Raw genomic sequence first — 17,321 nt, 5'->3', positions numbered from 1 at the left:
AAAAGGTGATTGAAGGAGGGAAAAATGAGAGAAGGAAAAAGCAAATCATAATGGGATAATGATTCGAAATGAAGATTTAACTTTCCTCTGAGAGCTCATGATATGTGTCATGATACACCTTTAATTAATTTGGTTCTTCACTGTACATAGCCTCTTTAATTAGCTAGCTAGGTAGCTTTTCACCGCCTCCCATAGCATCTTAATATTTTATTCCACCTCAAAAGTAGATAATCAAATTCACTGTAACATCCATACATACATACACATCCACATCCACCACCATATATTATCACCATCCTCTTCTTTAGGGTTACCTACCTATTTCTTCATCATATTCTCTTTCTCCTATTCTCTTCTATTTTCTCTATCTTCCAATTTAAACCATGGATGATGGAGAAGTTTCAAATGCTGCTTTCCCTCTTCATCACAACAACCAAACTCATCATCCAACTTCTAACAATCCTCCACCTTTGAAAAGGAAGAGAAACCTACCTGGAAACCCAGGTATTAATCTTTTTTCTCTCTTTTTTTTTTCTTTTTCAATCATCGTCGTGACGAGTATTTTATGATTGCATACAGATCCTGAAGCTGAAGTGATAGCCTTATCACCCAAGACTCTGATGGCGACAAACAGGTTCGTGTGTGAGATTTGCCTAAAGGGTTTCCAAAGGGATCAGAATCTTCAACTCCATAGAAGAGGACACAACCTTCCATGGAAGCTGAAGCAGAGAACAACAAAAGAAGTAAGGAAGAGAGTGTACGTGTGCCCGGAGAAAAGCTGCGTCCATAACCACCCTTCAAGGGCCTTAGGAGACTTAACAGGGATCAAGAAGCACTTTTGCAGAAAGCATGGGGAGAAGAAGTGGAAGTGTGACAAGTGCTCAAAGCGTTATGCTGTACAATCAGATTGGAAAGCACACTCCAAAACCTGTGGTACCAGGGAATACAAATGTGACTGTGGAACCATCTTTTCACGGTAACTAATATCTCATCCATTAATCACAAATTTGATGCAAAAAGTAGTAACTTGTCTAGTGTATGTAAAAAGATAAAGGAAATGGATTGAAACAAGAGAGGTAAATAAATGGTATCCTCATATGTATGAATATAAAGAGAGAAGAGAAAAAGATAGATGGAGTTAGTGGCTGTGTTTGCGCGTGCTGCTGCTTAGTGTTTTTGGCTTTTAGGACTAAAAGGTGAATATAATGGGGTCGATCCATCTTAGTGCAGATAAAAGATCGGATAGAGATCAAGATTCACATAACTCACACAACACATGTTTTCATTCATAACTTGTTGAGTTTGGATTATTTATGATTTAATTACTGAATCAACCTTTCCTTATATATGTACCTGATTATCTCCTTCTTTCTTCTTCTTTTTTCCCTTTGACTAACCTAAGATCTATAAGCTAAGATATATGAACATGTCATCATATTTATTAGTGCTCCAGTATCTTCCTAGAGAGTCTTTACTAGTTAATAAGAAATTCTTACTTTCTAGCATGTAATTTGTATACTTTACACTTTTATTATTAAATTAAGAATAATGATAGAAACTAACTTTTTTTGTTAATATTAGTAATTTTTTTTCGGTTAGTATTAATTTTATCATTATGAGTTTTAGACTCCAAATTATACAACTTTAATCTTAAATTCTGAATTATAATTTTAAATAAATTAATTTTTTATACTTTATCTTAAAGTAATTATAGAAAGTGAGAAAAAATAATTTTTTTATCTTTTATATCATCAAAATAATTATGAAAGAGATGCAAATTTCATTTCTGTTATATATAAATATGCACCTGTTTCTTTAATTACATTTTATAGTTGTATAATAGTTCATGTATAATAATGAACTTCAGAGATAGTCACCAAAAAAAAAAAAGAATTTCTGAGATTTATATTTGTGCCAGATTAAAACTTTTATTAGGTTAATTAAACGGTTTGCCTTACATTTTTTTCAGTGTAATTTTTCTTCAAACTTACATTAATTCGAGATATTTGTGTATTGGACTTTGTTTCCGTACGCCTAATAAAATGAACCTTCGATATATCTATTATTCATATTATTTAATATTTTCATTGTCTACCTATACTTTTCCTTGTTTTATATATCTGTATGAAATATGAATATATCTAAATAAAATACTTATTTAATTTGAATACCTTTGGAAGATTATGAATATAATCTTGAATGTTAAACATTTTTTTGAATTTTGGTGATGCAGGAGGGACAGTTTCATCACACACAGGGCTTTCTGTGATGCCTTAGCAGAAGAAACAGCAAGGGTAAACGCAGCATCAACCATAAACCACACATTATTAGGTGCTAACAACATTGCTTACACCCTCATGCAGCAGCAAAATCATCATCCTTTGGTTCCTAATAACATGTCAACCCATTTCTCTTCAATTTTCAAGCCAATTTCTTCATCCACTACTGATGAAATAAGCAGCAATAGCCAAACATCTTCTAGACCCTTATCCCTTTGGAACATGGGTCATCACCCTCATGACACAACAACAATAATGCCAATTACTCACAACAATTTGCATGATATTCATCACCAAATTGGATTTGCTACAAACCCTCCTCCACCATCAATTTGGATGTTTGGAAACAAACATCCCTCCAATGGAAGCCAGCAAGAGATAATAACTAGCACTACAAGTGCTAATTCACTTCCATTAATGAACATTGTCAAGAATAATAATAATAACAATAATAGTAATAATAATAACAATAATAATCATGTTGCAAACCAGCTTGTAAGTGTTCCTTCGTTGTATAGCACCCAACACCAATCCCATGATCATGATCAAACAGCAACAACATCTTCATCAGCAGCAAACATGTCAGCCACAGCTTTATTGCAAAAAGCGGCTCAAATTGGATCAACTTCTTCAACTGATCCATCATCATTTCTTGGGAGCATAGGTTTGAAATGCAGTAACAATAATAACCAAGGGCAAGATGGGAATAACAAATTTTGTGGGATTTACAGTTCAAGTTGGAGTGAGCCAGAGAGCTCTACTGGTGATTTGACACAAATGCCCCCTACAAAAAGAATGCGTGTGCAGAATGAAGATGGCAGTGCAGGGGGACAAACTAGGGATTTTCTTGGTGTTGGCGTGCAAACCATTTGCCACCCTTCATCTATCACTGGCTGGATTTGATTATTAAATTTTTATCTTGTATTCAAATGTGAAGCTCTTTTTTCTTTTTGTTAATTAATTACTTTTATCGTCCCGTTTTTCACTTTATCGCAATGGAAGGGAAAAGAATCATTATAATAAACATGAATATTGGAGATGAATAATGGAGTTGGAGTCAGAGACTCACAGCATGAAGATTAAGTGTATATCTCATATAAATGTTATTTGTATACTTAATTAAAAGAACACTCAACCAATAACAAAATTCAGATAGAATAGATATGCAAGGAGGAAAAGTTGTGAAATGTGGATGATGAAGGCTGAAAAGTTTGTTGTTATAAAACCATTTTGGAGGGGTTAAAGTAGAGAGATCCATGCATATTCCTTTGAATCCTGAAAGCTAGCTAACTAGTGACTCCTTTTTAAAAAATGGTGGCTTTTAATTTTTAATAAAGGGGGATAGGGAGGGTTTGTGGAGTTGTGGGGGCAAAGGATATAAGAACCGCTTTTGGACTCCATTATTGCTTATAGTTTCATCTCTCTGTTGTTATGGCTATTCCCTGTCAAACTTACACTCAAAAGATACAATTTCCATTCATTCACATAATAAAACCATGATTCTATTCTTTCTTATTAAAATGAAATTAATTATTGTGCCCTTTTCATTAACTCCTCCACCAAGTTATATAAGGTTGCTATAATAAGTAGAGACATTTCAGGTTTTTATCAATTTTTACTTTTTAAGTGATCATATATACATATTTTCCTTCATTTTCTTTCTGCTTCAAGTTTTCTTCCTTTGGCCAATCCCTCCTCTTGTTTTCATGTATCATTATGTAGTTAGCACTTCTTCTTTTTTTTTTGTATCAACAGTTATAAGTTTAGACATAAAGCTACACACACTGCACCAAATTAAAATCCAAGAAATATGTGCTAGAAATCACAAAGTTTTTTTTTTTTATCACGGTTTGATTTAAATTCAAATATAAATTTAAATCTAATTAACATTCACATATTATGTTAACAATGTGACTTTTTTTTAATTTTATAATTTAATTTTAATATACTAATAATATAAAATATTTTATATAATTTTTTAATTATATTTATTTTTTTTTATCACGATTTACGTAATCAATATGTAAAACTGTCTTATACCGCATTAAAATTAAATTAATTATTTTATCCGAACTATAAATATATATGTTTAGTGGTTTATAAACTCACTTAGCGCCTAACTTGTTCTTTGTTTCACCACTTGATCTTTTTATATTTGGAAAATGGAATCTCTAGTCTCTACTATATAATGAATTAGGCTACGAAAAACAACTTTTGGAGGATATAGGAAGACAATGTAGATATGCATGAGTGTAGTTACTGTCTTACATGAGAGTGTTACCGACTCGGTTGCATCATATCCATGAAAAGGGAAAGATAACATACGGATCAAAAGGAAAAAGAAAAAAAAAGAGGTAAAACAGTAAAAGAGAAATGATAGTGATGATAACAATGTTATTGAGTTTTGACTGCCGCACTCGGCGCTCTATATGATTTTGTTATACTTTTGGTTACAAGCTCTCGTGGGTTGGTGGGACACAATGTTATCAAAATTGTGTGTTCCCGATTATACCAAATGATTTGATAGTCGTCTTTCTGGTAAATATGATGCAATTTATTATTGTGTATGGAAAGGATATATATGTTACGGAATAGAGAAAGTATGCATGCCATGCACCAAGTAGTAGTCAAATCGTAAGAGCTTTCCATTTCACGTAGCGAACTCAGTTAGATCAACATGAAACATCAAAATCTGAGTCACTACGCAAGTAACACATGCGCACACAAAGTAAATAGCTGAAACTTTATACATTTTCAAAGGAGACATATTTTGGTTATACGAAATACTCATTGCACAACGTTAATTCCGTATTTGTCCTGTGTTCTAGTCCTAATTTCTGAAACGGCAATGCTAAGAAAACAAAAAAATTAACCAGAAATTATCTTATTTAACTTTTATTAATTATTATATAATAATTAATAAAAATTAAATAAAATAAATTCTAGTTGATTTTGGCTAATTTATTTTAGTTATTAAATATTTCCGTTTCTGGATTAACACTAATGATTGTGTTATGTGTTTTTTGATGTTCGGATACTGTTTTGGATTAATTCTTGGTCAGTAATACTTGCGTAGTGCCACAAATTGTTTATATTTGGGCCCCCACTGAACCCATCTAATTTCCAAACCCATGGCATAAATAAGCCCAAAATAGTTAAATCCTTTCTTTCAGCCCACATTAAGCCCAAAAATAAATACGAAAAAAAGCAAGAAAAAGAAGAATAGCTAAACGAAGCGTAGAGAGAGAGACAGAGAGAAGTGCGACAGAAAATGAAGTTCACAGATTCACCGGTGATCGAGCTTCCGGTCGGCACCTCCGTCCTCTCCCTCCAGCAAGACAACGGATCCATGCACGTAGGAACCTCCGTCTGGCCGTGCTCCCTCGTCCTCGTCAAATTCGCCGATCGCTGGTCCCCACTCACCAACACAGACCCTAACCCTTACTCCCCCCTCCTGGATTTCCGTTCCAAACGCGCCGTGGAGCTCGGCACCGGTTGCGGCGTCGCCGGCATGGGGTTCTACCTCCTCGGTCTGACGGACATCGTCCTGACTGACATCTCGCCCGTGATGCCGGCGCTGAAGCGCAACCTGAAGGTGAACAAGCCCGTGTTACGCAAGAATATCAAGCACTCCGTGTTGTACTGGAACAATAAGGATCAGATCCAGGCACTTAACCCGCCGTTCGACGTGGTTTTGGCGACGGACGTGGTTTATATCGAGGAGTCGGTGCAGCACTTGATTTCCGCCATGGAAGCCCTGGTGTCCGAAGACGGCGTCGTGTTGCTCGGGTACCAGGTGAGGTCTCCGGAGGCACACAAGAAGTTCTGGGAGATGTGCGATGAGGTTTTCGATATCGAGAAGGTCCCTCGTGACCACCTCCATCCTGAATATGCGTACGAGGAGACTGACGTTTTTCTCTTGCGGAAGAAGAAGAAGAAGCAGTGATTTCGGTAAGCTTTCTAAATGAATTTTTAGAAATGCTTGAACTTGTTCACTCCCATGTCCTCCAAATCGAATTTACTAGTTGAGTTTTACAATTCAAGTTTTGTATACATTAGAAACTTATTGCAGATAGATTATTTTTAACAGGGTAACAAAGTTGTGTTCATGCTCGCGTTTGTGTTCGGTGTACCCAATGCTTGTCAAAGAAAGATCTTTGTAGACTTCCTAAGCCTTACTGCTGTATTCCTTTTTAGCTTGAAATACTATTTTCTATGGTGGAAGGTTGATGGCTCTGCATTATTGTTCTGAATTGCGACTATTTGGCGCGTAAGGGCTTCAAGACGATGATAGGCTCGATTGTTGTACATGTAAATTACACCAACCGTATTGAGTGTTGACATGGAGGATTGACAATGTTCTGCCACCAAAATGCAATTCAAGAGATAGAAAACAAGTGTGATTAAGAGAAGTTAACTACTTATCTTTCCTTTTTTTTTTTTTTTTTGTGGTTGGACACAAGTATGTACATGATTTGCACTTTCTAGTTAGAAACATGTAATAAACCAATAGTAGTAATGTTCATTTCTCGCATCATTTCTAATACTTTTTAGTTTGGTACTTGAAGTTGTTGATCTTTACATTTCATGATTGAGTAAAAGCAATATTCTGTGCTGGAGTTTTCTTTTCTTGTTCAATGTTCACCCATTATTACTGAATTGAGTGAATACTTCCACAGCTTGTTGCATTGATCGTACTATATATTGCTATGATAGCAATAGTATTATATTATTTGATGTTGAAATGTCAATCATTGACAACATTAACCCTTACCAGCAAATATATATATATAGCCAAAACTCGAAGAAAAAGAAACACATAGAGAATCTGTAGTTTAATATTGCTTCAGGTAAAGTCATGTTTGTACATATTGAAGGTTAGTATGTATCCAAGTAAGAACATGAAGCCTTTGACATGTATGTTTCCAGTCACAGTACAAAGCATGATAGAAGCTACGTACCCTTCAAAACTTTTACAAAAATAAAAAATAAAAAATTAAAGAACAAGAAGAAGAAGAAACAACAGTTACATCGTTCTCTTTTAGTTTCTTAGCCCAATTTTTCCCAAAATAGAAGTATCTGACCACCAGCTTTACAATGAAGTAGCTTCTCCTTATTCTTTCCCCTCCTAACTGTAATTGGTCATTAACTTATTTCTTCATTGCAGAATACAATTGTAATTATGCCTTAGCTTATAACTGTAATAAGTCCTATTTAGTATTTTGTTCATCCTTTAAGAATAGATTTTCTCATATGAAATTTTACATAACTTTATCTTACTTACATTTTTATTATTGATAAAAATGTGAGCCCTAAACTTGGTCCCACAGAGAATGTCTAATCAATAATAAAAATGTACAAGTAATAGAAGTTATGCTTCACATAAAATATATCAAGGAATGAAAGGAGCCCCATCATGAGCAGGAAAATGGGAAATCAATGTGGGATTGTTTGACCTATGTTGTTGTTCCCCTTGAGCAAAGCTTATAAAGGATGCATTGTAGTATTCCACAAACCCATTGTTCTTATGATTATTAGTCACTTCATGATGATGAACACCACTTTGATCCTTTAGTTTAGCAGGGAATGATGATGAATCTTTGATGAGTAGTGAACCTGCACATTGTCTAGGTTGTGTCTGGTAGAAAACCTTAGACACAACTAACTCACCTTCCTTCTCCTCTTCATTGTTGCCAAGGTGGTACTGGTGCATGACCCAGTTTGTTTTCTCAGGCTTCCTTTGCTTCTTGTAGTTGGTGTAAAGAACAAGGATTTTCTTGTAACCTTTCAACTTGCCACTGATGTAGACTGGTCTAGTTTTACCTGTTTTGTGCCACCTTGTTTCACTGCCATCAGCATCAATGTGAACCTTTCTTCTTTTCCTTGTTCCTGTTGTGTATGCTTTCGATGGCCGGTGAAAGAAGTGACGGATCAACCCATCTTTGCCTACTCCTGCAGTTCTACAATTTATTAGACCAATAACTATATCTTGATTCATACATGCATATATGAATCGGAGTTAATGTAAAGATATATATGCGATAAAAAGATTATAAGGAAGGAAATAAGATAAAAAGACTTGTCTTGATACATGAATTATGAAATGCTTTTACTTTAAATAAATTGATGAAGACCTGGTAACTTTTCTGGATGGGTGCAGCAGATTCCATTCTCGCCTTCAAGAGTAGGGATAAACTCATCAATTAAGGGGTGAAGCTTGTGAATATCAGACCTCACCTTGGCTTCCAAATGTTCTAGAATTTCCTGATCTGTTGGATCAAACTTCACTCCAGCTGGTAGCCCAGGTAAATCGTGAATTCCAGCACCCTAATTATCATATCATAATAAATAATAATCATGAGCACCCCAATTGTACATGCAAAATTGAAGTACAAAAATGTAAAAGAATTAATAACCTGGTGGTCTTGTTGGCATTTGATATGATGACCACATGATGGACAAGTTCTACTAATTAAGCTATCTTTGTTCCTCTCCACAATGGTGCTATGATTGTTTTCAGGGTAATCATTATTACTGTTGCACTGAGTCATTATTTCCTCTTGCATGTGTTACCCTATGTTTCCCTTCTCCTCTCTCATTCCATTTCAGGATACATATCTTCTTTTTCCTTCTTCACGCTGCTATAAGAAACAAATAAAGAAAAAAAAGAGATATATGCATCAAGCAAAGGAGATAGAGTGATTTTATGTGTAGATTGAGTTAAGAGATGAATATATTTAAAGTAATAGTGATGAGTACAGTATATAAGAAGGGGAAATAATAAAGAAGAAGTTGTCTCTTCTAAAGGTTGCTCCCCTCATGCAAGTTCTTGTTAAGGGTTGGGAAGGAATTAAATTCTCCTCACACTTTTTTTGGTGCTTTCTTTCTTTTGCATGAGGTGAATAATATTGTACTCCCTCCTTCCCTGAAAATTCTAAATGGAGGAGGAATGAAACTACTAACTATTTAGAAAGATGAGATAGATAGGGTTAGTTGCACATGAGAAATAATGCATAATAAGGTTGCTTTGATCTCAAGTTTTGTGGTTTATTTGCTTTGTATATATCATTTGTATGAAAGCTTGTAGAAGACTAAATTCAAGTTTTTGTCCTTTCTACTCTGACTAAAGGTAGCTTTAATTAAAATCTTATTAATTAAGACCATAGTTTTAACTTAGAAAGAGACTATTAAATAAGGGATGGAAGAGTTGAGTGGGAATGGGGCAACCTAATGTCTAAGCACAAAGAGTAAGATCAACTTAGGTCCAATGTCACCCTGGAGTGTACATAAAGCTATAAAATAAATGAAAATGTATATGATAAAAATCATAACAAGTAGAAGAAAAATAATTGAAAACTACATATATATATTTTATATGATTTTTGTGCCAACCATAACTTCATTCCTTCACGTAGACTTCTCATGCATAGCAAGGAAGCTAATAAGGGCTCTATTCTTCTCAACATCAATGATGGCTGCTGCATACTATATCTGTTGCCATATGGCAAAAGCAAACTCTACCTTGTGTCAACCATTTGCTGATATGCACCACCCAGCAGCCACTATCTCAAGCAAACACAAAACTTATATGTGTAATATAATATTATAGCAAAATTCTGTTACTTAAATATACTCACAAAATATTATATGTACATAAAATATCAGATACCAAATGTGCTATTATGTATTTAGATATAAATATATATTATTTAATTTATTTTTAATATTTATTTTATATTTTAATATATATTTTATATCGATGATTAAATTGATGACTAATTTTTAATGTATAGATACTTTTTTTGTATTTTTATTATTAGATAAATATATAGAATGTATCCAAATATAAATGGAGTTTATATTGTATTTTATTATAATGATAATATGCATGTCAACACAAAACAAAATTACAATTATATATTATATTTAAATAATATTATTTATTATATTGAAAAAGAATATATTATGTTCATTAGTTAAGGATGATTAATATCCGTACTTCTTAAGTTCATTCTCCTATGAGGTGTCTTCTATCTGTTTGATAAAAATAAAAAAAATAAAAGAAATTTTATATAAGCCACAAAGATTCCATAAAATAATGAACTTTGCCTAAATTGGAAGTTTAGTGTCCCTACATTTTTATTATTTTGATCGATCCATTAGCCGCTGCTCCGTTTGTGTATTAAGATGGAAGGAATTCTTGTTACCCCGTCCTCTCAAAAAATAAAAATAAAAATAAAAAAGGGAAACAATGGGAGAGATTCACGTATAGAAGAATGCGATGTATATTATGAGAGTTAGCTAGAAAAACAGACAGGGTGTCAATCTATGTAAATGTTATCTTATTTAATAATTTTTATTTGTGTAATTTAAAAAAATCAATTATGAATTAAAAGTTTATTTGTTATAGATCTTTAGAAACTTTTATGACAATCCAAATTCTTTTGTTATAACTTTTATATATATATATATATATATATATATATATATATATATATATATATAACGTAATATATTTGTTAAAAATATTAAATAAAGGGTCATTGACGGCCAATTTTAATAAAATTTGATACAAATAATCTTCATTATATGTTATTATTGTAATTTATTAATAACTGGATCGCTAAAATATATATACATCCTACAAAAAGTTATAAGTGGTATAGTTTTACTTAAATTGACATAAGTGACAATTGATCCTAATAATACACAAAATGATAAATGAAATTGGAAACGCAAAGGGGGGATATTGAGAAGAGAAATGATAAGCCAGTGAATAAGTGTTTTTTTTTTTTTAAACCAACTAATAGGGATAACAATTTGAGTTGATCCGACATGTTTCGCTCCGAATGGGATGAGTTTTTTAATGGTTAACTGGGATTTAGAGCAAGTGAGGATAATATCTTGTGATAATTTAGATATGGGGTAGCTAGATTCTGGTTGTTCCGAGTTTATACTCGTCTTATTCCTATATCTGCTGTAAAAATATACACCAATACATATTTGAGATAAATTATTGACTTTGATGAATTTAACCCTTTTAAGATTGTTGAGAATTTATAATATGATAACTTTAATTATATTTAAAATTGAACTTGAAAAAGTATAGAGAAACAATGAGAATACTAAATAATGTGAATAATGAAATAAAAAAAGAAATTAAAATTAAAATCATAAATTGGATTATTAATTAATTAGTTTTAATTTCAAATTTTTAATTTTAAAAAATAAGAATTTATAATTAAACCAAATTACAATTGATATACAATTATTCCCAATACTATACTAACTTTTCATTTTCTATTTGTGATCTTCGGTCCGCATAGTCACTCCAGTGGCACTGTAATTTCCTGCTATCCGGTCCGACGCTGCCCAACCTCCTGCTAACGCTGTCCATCCTCTCCTCGTCCCGTACGTTTGTGCTCCGTTGCGATGTGAGATTGCGCCGTAGCCCCATGCATCCTTCTTTTCGCTGCTATATATTGCTACATTTTTATATGTGCATAACCGTTACATGCACGTAAATGGAATCCAATTTAGATGAACCACTTTGTGATGTCCCATCATCATTCACCAACGACAATTCCTTTCATTCACACGTAGTCACCAATGGATAATAAACCACACTAGGTATGCAGATGATTAGTCTAATACTTATGCGGCTGGTTTGATTAAGTAGTTATTAGTAACATATGCTGGATTGATATTCAATAGGTATGCAGATGGTTATGTTGATTCTTAATTGGATGATTATTCCTTTTGATTCAGTTTATTCATGCACAATTAACAATGACTGGATGTTCAATATATTAGGTGTGCGGATGGTTATCCTAATGTTAGAATTTAGGGGGTAATTTGAGAGTGAAGTATTTTTTTATTTTATTGAGCCAATTTTAGAATTTTTATTCACATTATTCACAAACATTATTATCTACCTAACAAAACCGTTAAAACTTACCTAATCTTTTTAGTACTTTATAATTTTATTTAATAAGTCATAAATTTTATTTCGTATACGAGGCATTATGGGAATTTTTTATTTTAATAAATAAATTAAATATATTAATTATCGAATTAAATAATTTTAAAAGTTATTACCGAAATTTGTCACCTTATCTTATCTCGTTTACACTGTGAACGAGATGACTTTACACGTATTTTGTTTACAGTGTAAACGAGATAAGACACATAAACGTGACATGCGTATATCTCGTTCACACTGTAAATAAGATACGTGTAAAGTCATTTCGTTCACCGTGTAAACGAGATACGTGTAAACAATTTTTCAGCAGTTATAAAAGGATGTCTAACCCTTGGAATTATCCATATTTATTTCATATCTTCTTCTGTCCCGTTTTTCTCACAAAAAGAAGGCAACAATGGCCAGTAATAGCGTATACATAGTTGTGTGTGTTTACCCCAATTGTCGTATGAGAAATGGCGACAACGGGGTGATATTTGAGTGTGAAAATCCAATTCTATTGCGTACTCAGCGTGTGAGTTCATTGTCCGAGTTGAAGAGTTTGATATTGAGCAACCTTGGGGGCACCGAAACGAGGGAGGTCGGAAGGGTGGGTTATAGGTTACTGGCACCGCTGGGTAATGGAGTGTTCCGATTTCGACTATTTGGCTTATAGGGGACGAGCATGCACGACTGATGTTCGACATCCATGAGAGAATCATGGTGGAGCAAGTGATGGAGCTTTTTGCCGAGGTTGGAGATGTTGGTGGCGGTAGTTCTGTTCACTCGACTTACGTACAGGACAATCGACTCTCGCACCACCACCCATTCATGTCGCCATTCCAGTGGAGGACATGGAAGTGGGTGAGGAAGACTCTGATGAGGAGTACGTTGCTGATAGTAGCGACAGTGATTCTTCCGAGGGGGTGATGACGAGGAGTTTTTACCGAAGACACCTGCTCAGGCAGCTGTGCGCTATGTTTTGCCTCCCCCCACCCCCACCCAATTCCGGTGCTATCCGATGCACCAAGTCACTATCATACATTGGATCTGGACGCCATGCACGAGAGAACTTCGTTTTCCAGCATGGGAGAGGATGATTACGCCCTGCAGAAGGTAGAGATCATTTCTCAGCTGGCTGACAGTGGGCTATACGTCAGCGGTAACTCGACAAGCCTCAAATCTTCCAGTACATCCTCACCTGACAGGTACCTAACACGGCAAGCCCCACACCATCAATTGTAATACTCCTGCATCGGCTTGGTGTCAAACGTGTGAACAATGGAGATACTGTGACATAACAAATAATTAGTTCTTATAAACAAATGCAACATAAATGACTAAAATGAAATTGCAGTTAGGTGAAGCATGGTACTAACCTCGTCAAATCATAACCTGTCGATCGAAACTCTCTAATGCAGTACCTTGGCCTCATGCTGATCTCTGCTCTACTGCTGCAATCCAACAAATCTGACACTAATAGAAACAATAAAAGCAGTTCATTATGCAGAAGCTCGTAGGTAGTTAAAAACTCATAACTAAATAAAGACATAAACATTTGTTACCTCGCCACCATAGGATACATGTAGATCGCTCACTCCGATAGACACCACTGAGAAAATTTCTGGTATATCCAGGACATCAACAGCGGAGTGTAGCCAGCAATGACCGTGACACCTTGGTGTGCTGTCGAGCATAGTGACTAATACGTCCAAGCCAGCACGGTCGAGCCCCAAGATAACGTCTGACACCGCCCAAAGTCCTGAAGAAGTGGGAGCTATCGGAGGTGGACCAAGTTGTTTGACTTATCCATCATCAGATATCCTCCGATCAGTAATATGATGTAGCATCTAGTGTATTGTCGGAGGGTCTCTGGGTCGTCCGTAGCGGACATCTGGCGGACACAATCCTGCAACCATACGAGCTTCAGCATGAACGATTCATTCCTCTGTGCTGCCTGCTGTGGAGCCATCGAAGGCCTGGCACCCAACAGCTGCTCCACCAACTGCCACATCTCCATCTAGTACCACCTACCAAAGTCACGGAGGCACCCCAATAGGGTCCCCGTGGGCACGTAGCTCTAGGTGGTACGCAACGTCCTGCAGAATGATAATAATCTCACCCCATGGGAGATGAAACGTGTGCGTCTCCAGATGTCATCGCTCCACGAATGTGTAGTCAGGGCATTGTCGAATGTGAAGTCTCTGAAAGGCACCGTGTCGCCAAATCCAACCTCCTTCAGATACGGGACGATGGCGTTCAGTGGAGGAAGGGTATGACTCACTCGGCGAAAAAGTAGAAGGCGAGACCTCTAAAGAAAAAATATATGTTCATAATTATCAATAAGTAATTTTAAAACTTTTATTGATTCTTTTAAGTTTAACTGTCCTTACAATGTCACTAATTTTTTAGATAGGTGCCTATATTTTTTTTTAAATTTTTACGCTGTTTTATTGTTATTAGATTTTCTCAGAAAAAATATTAAACCGAAATAGATATTTTTTCATAAATTACAGATTTTATAAATAACAACGTAATTACATATTTAGTTCATATTTTTTAGAAAAAATTTATTTTGTAAGTTTCAATATATTTGATATAAAAAAATTCTAATTATAAAATTAAAAAGGGTAAAATAACTAAATTAGATGGCGTTCCAAACTAATAATTATGTAATAACAACCTTAGACAAGTGAAATAAAAGAGAGTTTTAAATTTTTACCAGTAATCTATTGCATACTAACTATACAAACTATATTCTCCTTTTTCACTACTATCCTAACCATAGCTACATACACACATTTATCTATATAGGATTTTTTAAAATACAATAAATTAAAACTAACCGCAAAGTCGGCTGCCCTAACATAATACGAAGTCTTGTTCAGCCTGTTGATGTCTTCGTTGTTATCAGCTGCACGCGCCATCGTCGTAAGTATCAATTATATGCTCAAAAATGGGTAAATAAAAAGAAAAAGTAGTTGAAAAATTCAAACTAGCGCCCGATCAAATGCTGTAAACAAGTTATATATATAGCCGTCTCCAAACCATATCTCGTTTACATCGTGAATAAGATGACTTTACATGTATCTCATTTATAGTATAAATAAAATAAAATAAAATAACGAATTTTAATAATAATTTTTAAAATTATTTAATTCGATAATTAATACATTTAATTTATTTATTAAAATAAAAAATCAGATATTATGGGACAGGGTGAGAGCGTGAATTTGTAAGGTACACCCGGATTTAAGTTTGAGGCGAAGTTATTAATGTTTACAGCAAGTGTGATAGATCTGCCTTTTTCTATCGTCATCTCTATTACAGAACTCTTCAAAAAGTTACTAGGTTTTATTTTTAAATAAAATAAACATATATTTTAAAATAAAAAATATTATATGCACACAAAAAATAGTCATATGTATTTATATTATTTAATTAATTTTTAATATATATTTTATATTTATACAAGTGATTATAGATTTAATAGTTAATTTTTGTTTACATAATTTTGAAATATCCTAAACCAAACACAAAAAATTTTTAGAGTAATTACTCAAATCAGTCTCCAACGATTTTAAAAATAGATATTTTAGTCCTAAAAATAATTAATATATAGATCAATTTTTTAAAATTTTTTTTGGTAGACAAATCAATCTCCAATTTATTTTTCGGCAAAGTAATTTCCAAATCAGTCTTCAAGGATTTTAAAAGCGAACATTTTAATCTCCAAGAAAAATTAATACACAGATCAATTTTCAACGGTTTTTTTGTCAGATATAACAGTCTCCCGTCCATTTTACTTTTACTATATGTCAACCTTTATTATTATTAACTTAACTTTGTGGATGTGGATGATGACACTAGCATATTAATACACTCTTTTCGTTAGAAACAAGTATTTAAGGTGAATAATGATGATTTGAAATCCAAATTAAAACATTTTCTTTTAATACAAACATGTTTTTTAAAATAAGACATCTTTTGATTATATTAAATACAAAAATATCAAATAGTTTCAACCTTAAATTTTTTGTAAAATAATCTCTAATAATTTTATTATTATTATTATTATTGAGTATATATATATATACTTTTTATATTATAAATACATACAAAAGAATCTAATATATAAATTATTATTATTATTTTTGTCTAAAAAGTACAAAAAATTATGATACAATATTAGTGTGTAATTAATAATAATAATAATAATTTTATTTTACTTTTTTTTTGGACGGAGAACTGATTTGTCTGTCGAAGTAAAATCTTAGAGATTCAATTGTGTATTAATTTTTTTAGAGATTAAAATGTCTATTTTTAAAATTCTTGAGAACTGATTTGGGTAATTACTTTGTCAGAAAATAAATTAGAGACTAATTTATCTGTCAAAAATAAACTTTAAAGATTGATCTGTGTATTAATTTTTTTTAAAGACTAAAATATCTATTTTTAAAATTTTTGGAGACTAATTTAAGTAATTACTCAAATTTTTATAACTAACAAATAAATTATAGAAAAACACAATAAAAATGAACAACACCGGAAACAAAAAAACAAAAGAAGAAACAGCAGGAGAAGAAAGAGGAATTGAGGAAAAATGAAAGAAAAAAGAAAGAATGAAAAAAAATAAGGCTGACCTACTTTTTAGGGTTTTCGGTACTTAATTAGAAATTTAGTTGACTAATAATTTATTCACCTAACTGTTCAGTTGAAAATAATTGAAACATATACGTTCATAACATTTTTTTTTCCTCCTTGAAATATGAAAGAAAAAACAAATAGTTAAAAGGTAATTATGTGGGTAAATAAAAAATTATATAAAATATTCTGAGTAGGACCGGCTTGCATACTCCACTGTATCTCACTTAAAACATGGGACCTATGCATAAGATATATATATATAGAACTTTTTACTGTATTACCAAATAAAGTTTATGATCATTCAATTTCATTCTTTAGCTTCTTACTTAAAATAGAGAATATCATTCATGCATGCATAAAATAAAAGCATTAACTTCCAGGCTGTTAGGAAAGCCCTATATATATCACAGAATCATCATTATCTTCGGTTGTAA

At 33.1% G+C, this 17,321-nt stretch overlaps 3 protein-coding genes across 7 annotated transcripts; 2 read left to right on the top strand and 1 right to left on the bottom strand.

The window, feature by feature from the left end:
- Window positions 1-42: 42 nt before the first annotated feature.
- Window positions 43-3,322, top strand: LOC112707163 (zinc finger protein MAGPIE). The gene is made up of 3 exons (XM_025758785.3): window positions 43-504; window positions 580-976; window positions 2,234-3,322. Exons 1-3 carry the CDS (start codon window positions 384-386, stop codon window positions 3,180-3,182), a joined length of 1,467 nt encoding a protein of 488 aa, XP_025614570.1. The 5' UTR covers window positions 43-383; the 3' UTR covers window positions 3,183-3,322.
- Window positions 3,323-5,484: 2,162 nt separating this feature from the next.
- On the top strand, window positions 5,485-6,894 carry LOC112707162 (uncharacterized). 2 transcript variants are annotated; one of them, XM_025758782.3, is made up of 2 exons: window positions 5,485-6,230; window positions 6,370-6,894. In XM_025758782.3, exon 1 carries the CDS (start codon window positions 5,551-5,553, stop codon window positions 6,223-6,225), a length of 675 nt encoding a protein of 224 aa, XP_025614567.1. In that variant the 5' UTR covers window positions 5,485-5,550; the 3' UTR covers window positions 6,226-6,230; window positions 6,370-6,894. The 2 variants fall into 2 exon arrangements, with proteins under 2 accessions (XP_025614567.1, XP_025614569.1); XM_025758784.3 differs by having other exon boundaries at window positions 5,493-6,230; window positions 6,505-6,894.
- Window positions 6,895-7,099: 205 nt separating this feature from the next.
- On the bottom strand, window positions 7,100-9,443 carry LOC112707161 (NAC domain-containing protein 73). Of its 4 annotated transcripts, none has more exons than XM_025758777.3 (4): window positions 9,039-9,443; window positions 8,696-8,920; window positions 8,414-8,606; window positions 7,100-8,231 (listed from the first exon to the last, which is right to left on the bottom strand). In XM_025758777.3, the coding sequence occupies exons 2-4, from the start codon at window positions 8,843-8,845 to the stop codon at window positions 7,672-7,674; spliced, it is 903 nt and encodes a 300-aa protein (XP_025614562.1). In that variant the 5' UTR covers window positions 8,846-8,920; window positions 9,039-9,443; the 3' UTR covers window positions 7,100-7,671. The 4 variants fall into 4 exon arrangements, with proteins under 4 accessions (XP_025614562.1, XP_025614564.1, XP_072057268.1 ...); XM_025758779.3 differs by having other exon boundaries at window positions 8,696-8,917; XM_072201167.1 differs by having other exon boundaries at window positions 9,145-9,443.
- Window positions 9,444-17,321: the final 7,878 nt, after the last annotated feature.

Source organism: Arachis hypogaea, chromosome 8 (assembly GCF_003086295.3).
Source record: "Arachis hypogaea cultivar Tifrunner chromosome 8, arahy.Tifrunner.gnm2.J5K5, whole genome shotgun sequence".
NCBI lineage: Eukaryota > Viridiplantae > Streptophyta > Magnoliopsida > Fabales > Fabaceae > Arachis > Arachis hypogaea.
This window is presented reverse-complemented; position numbering and strand designations above follow the sequence as displayed.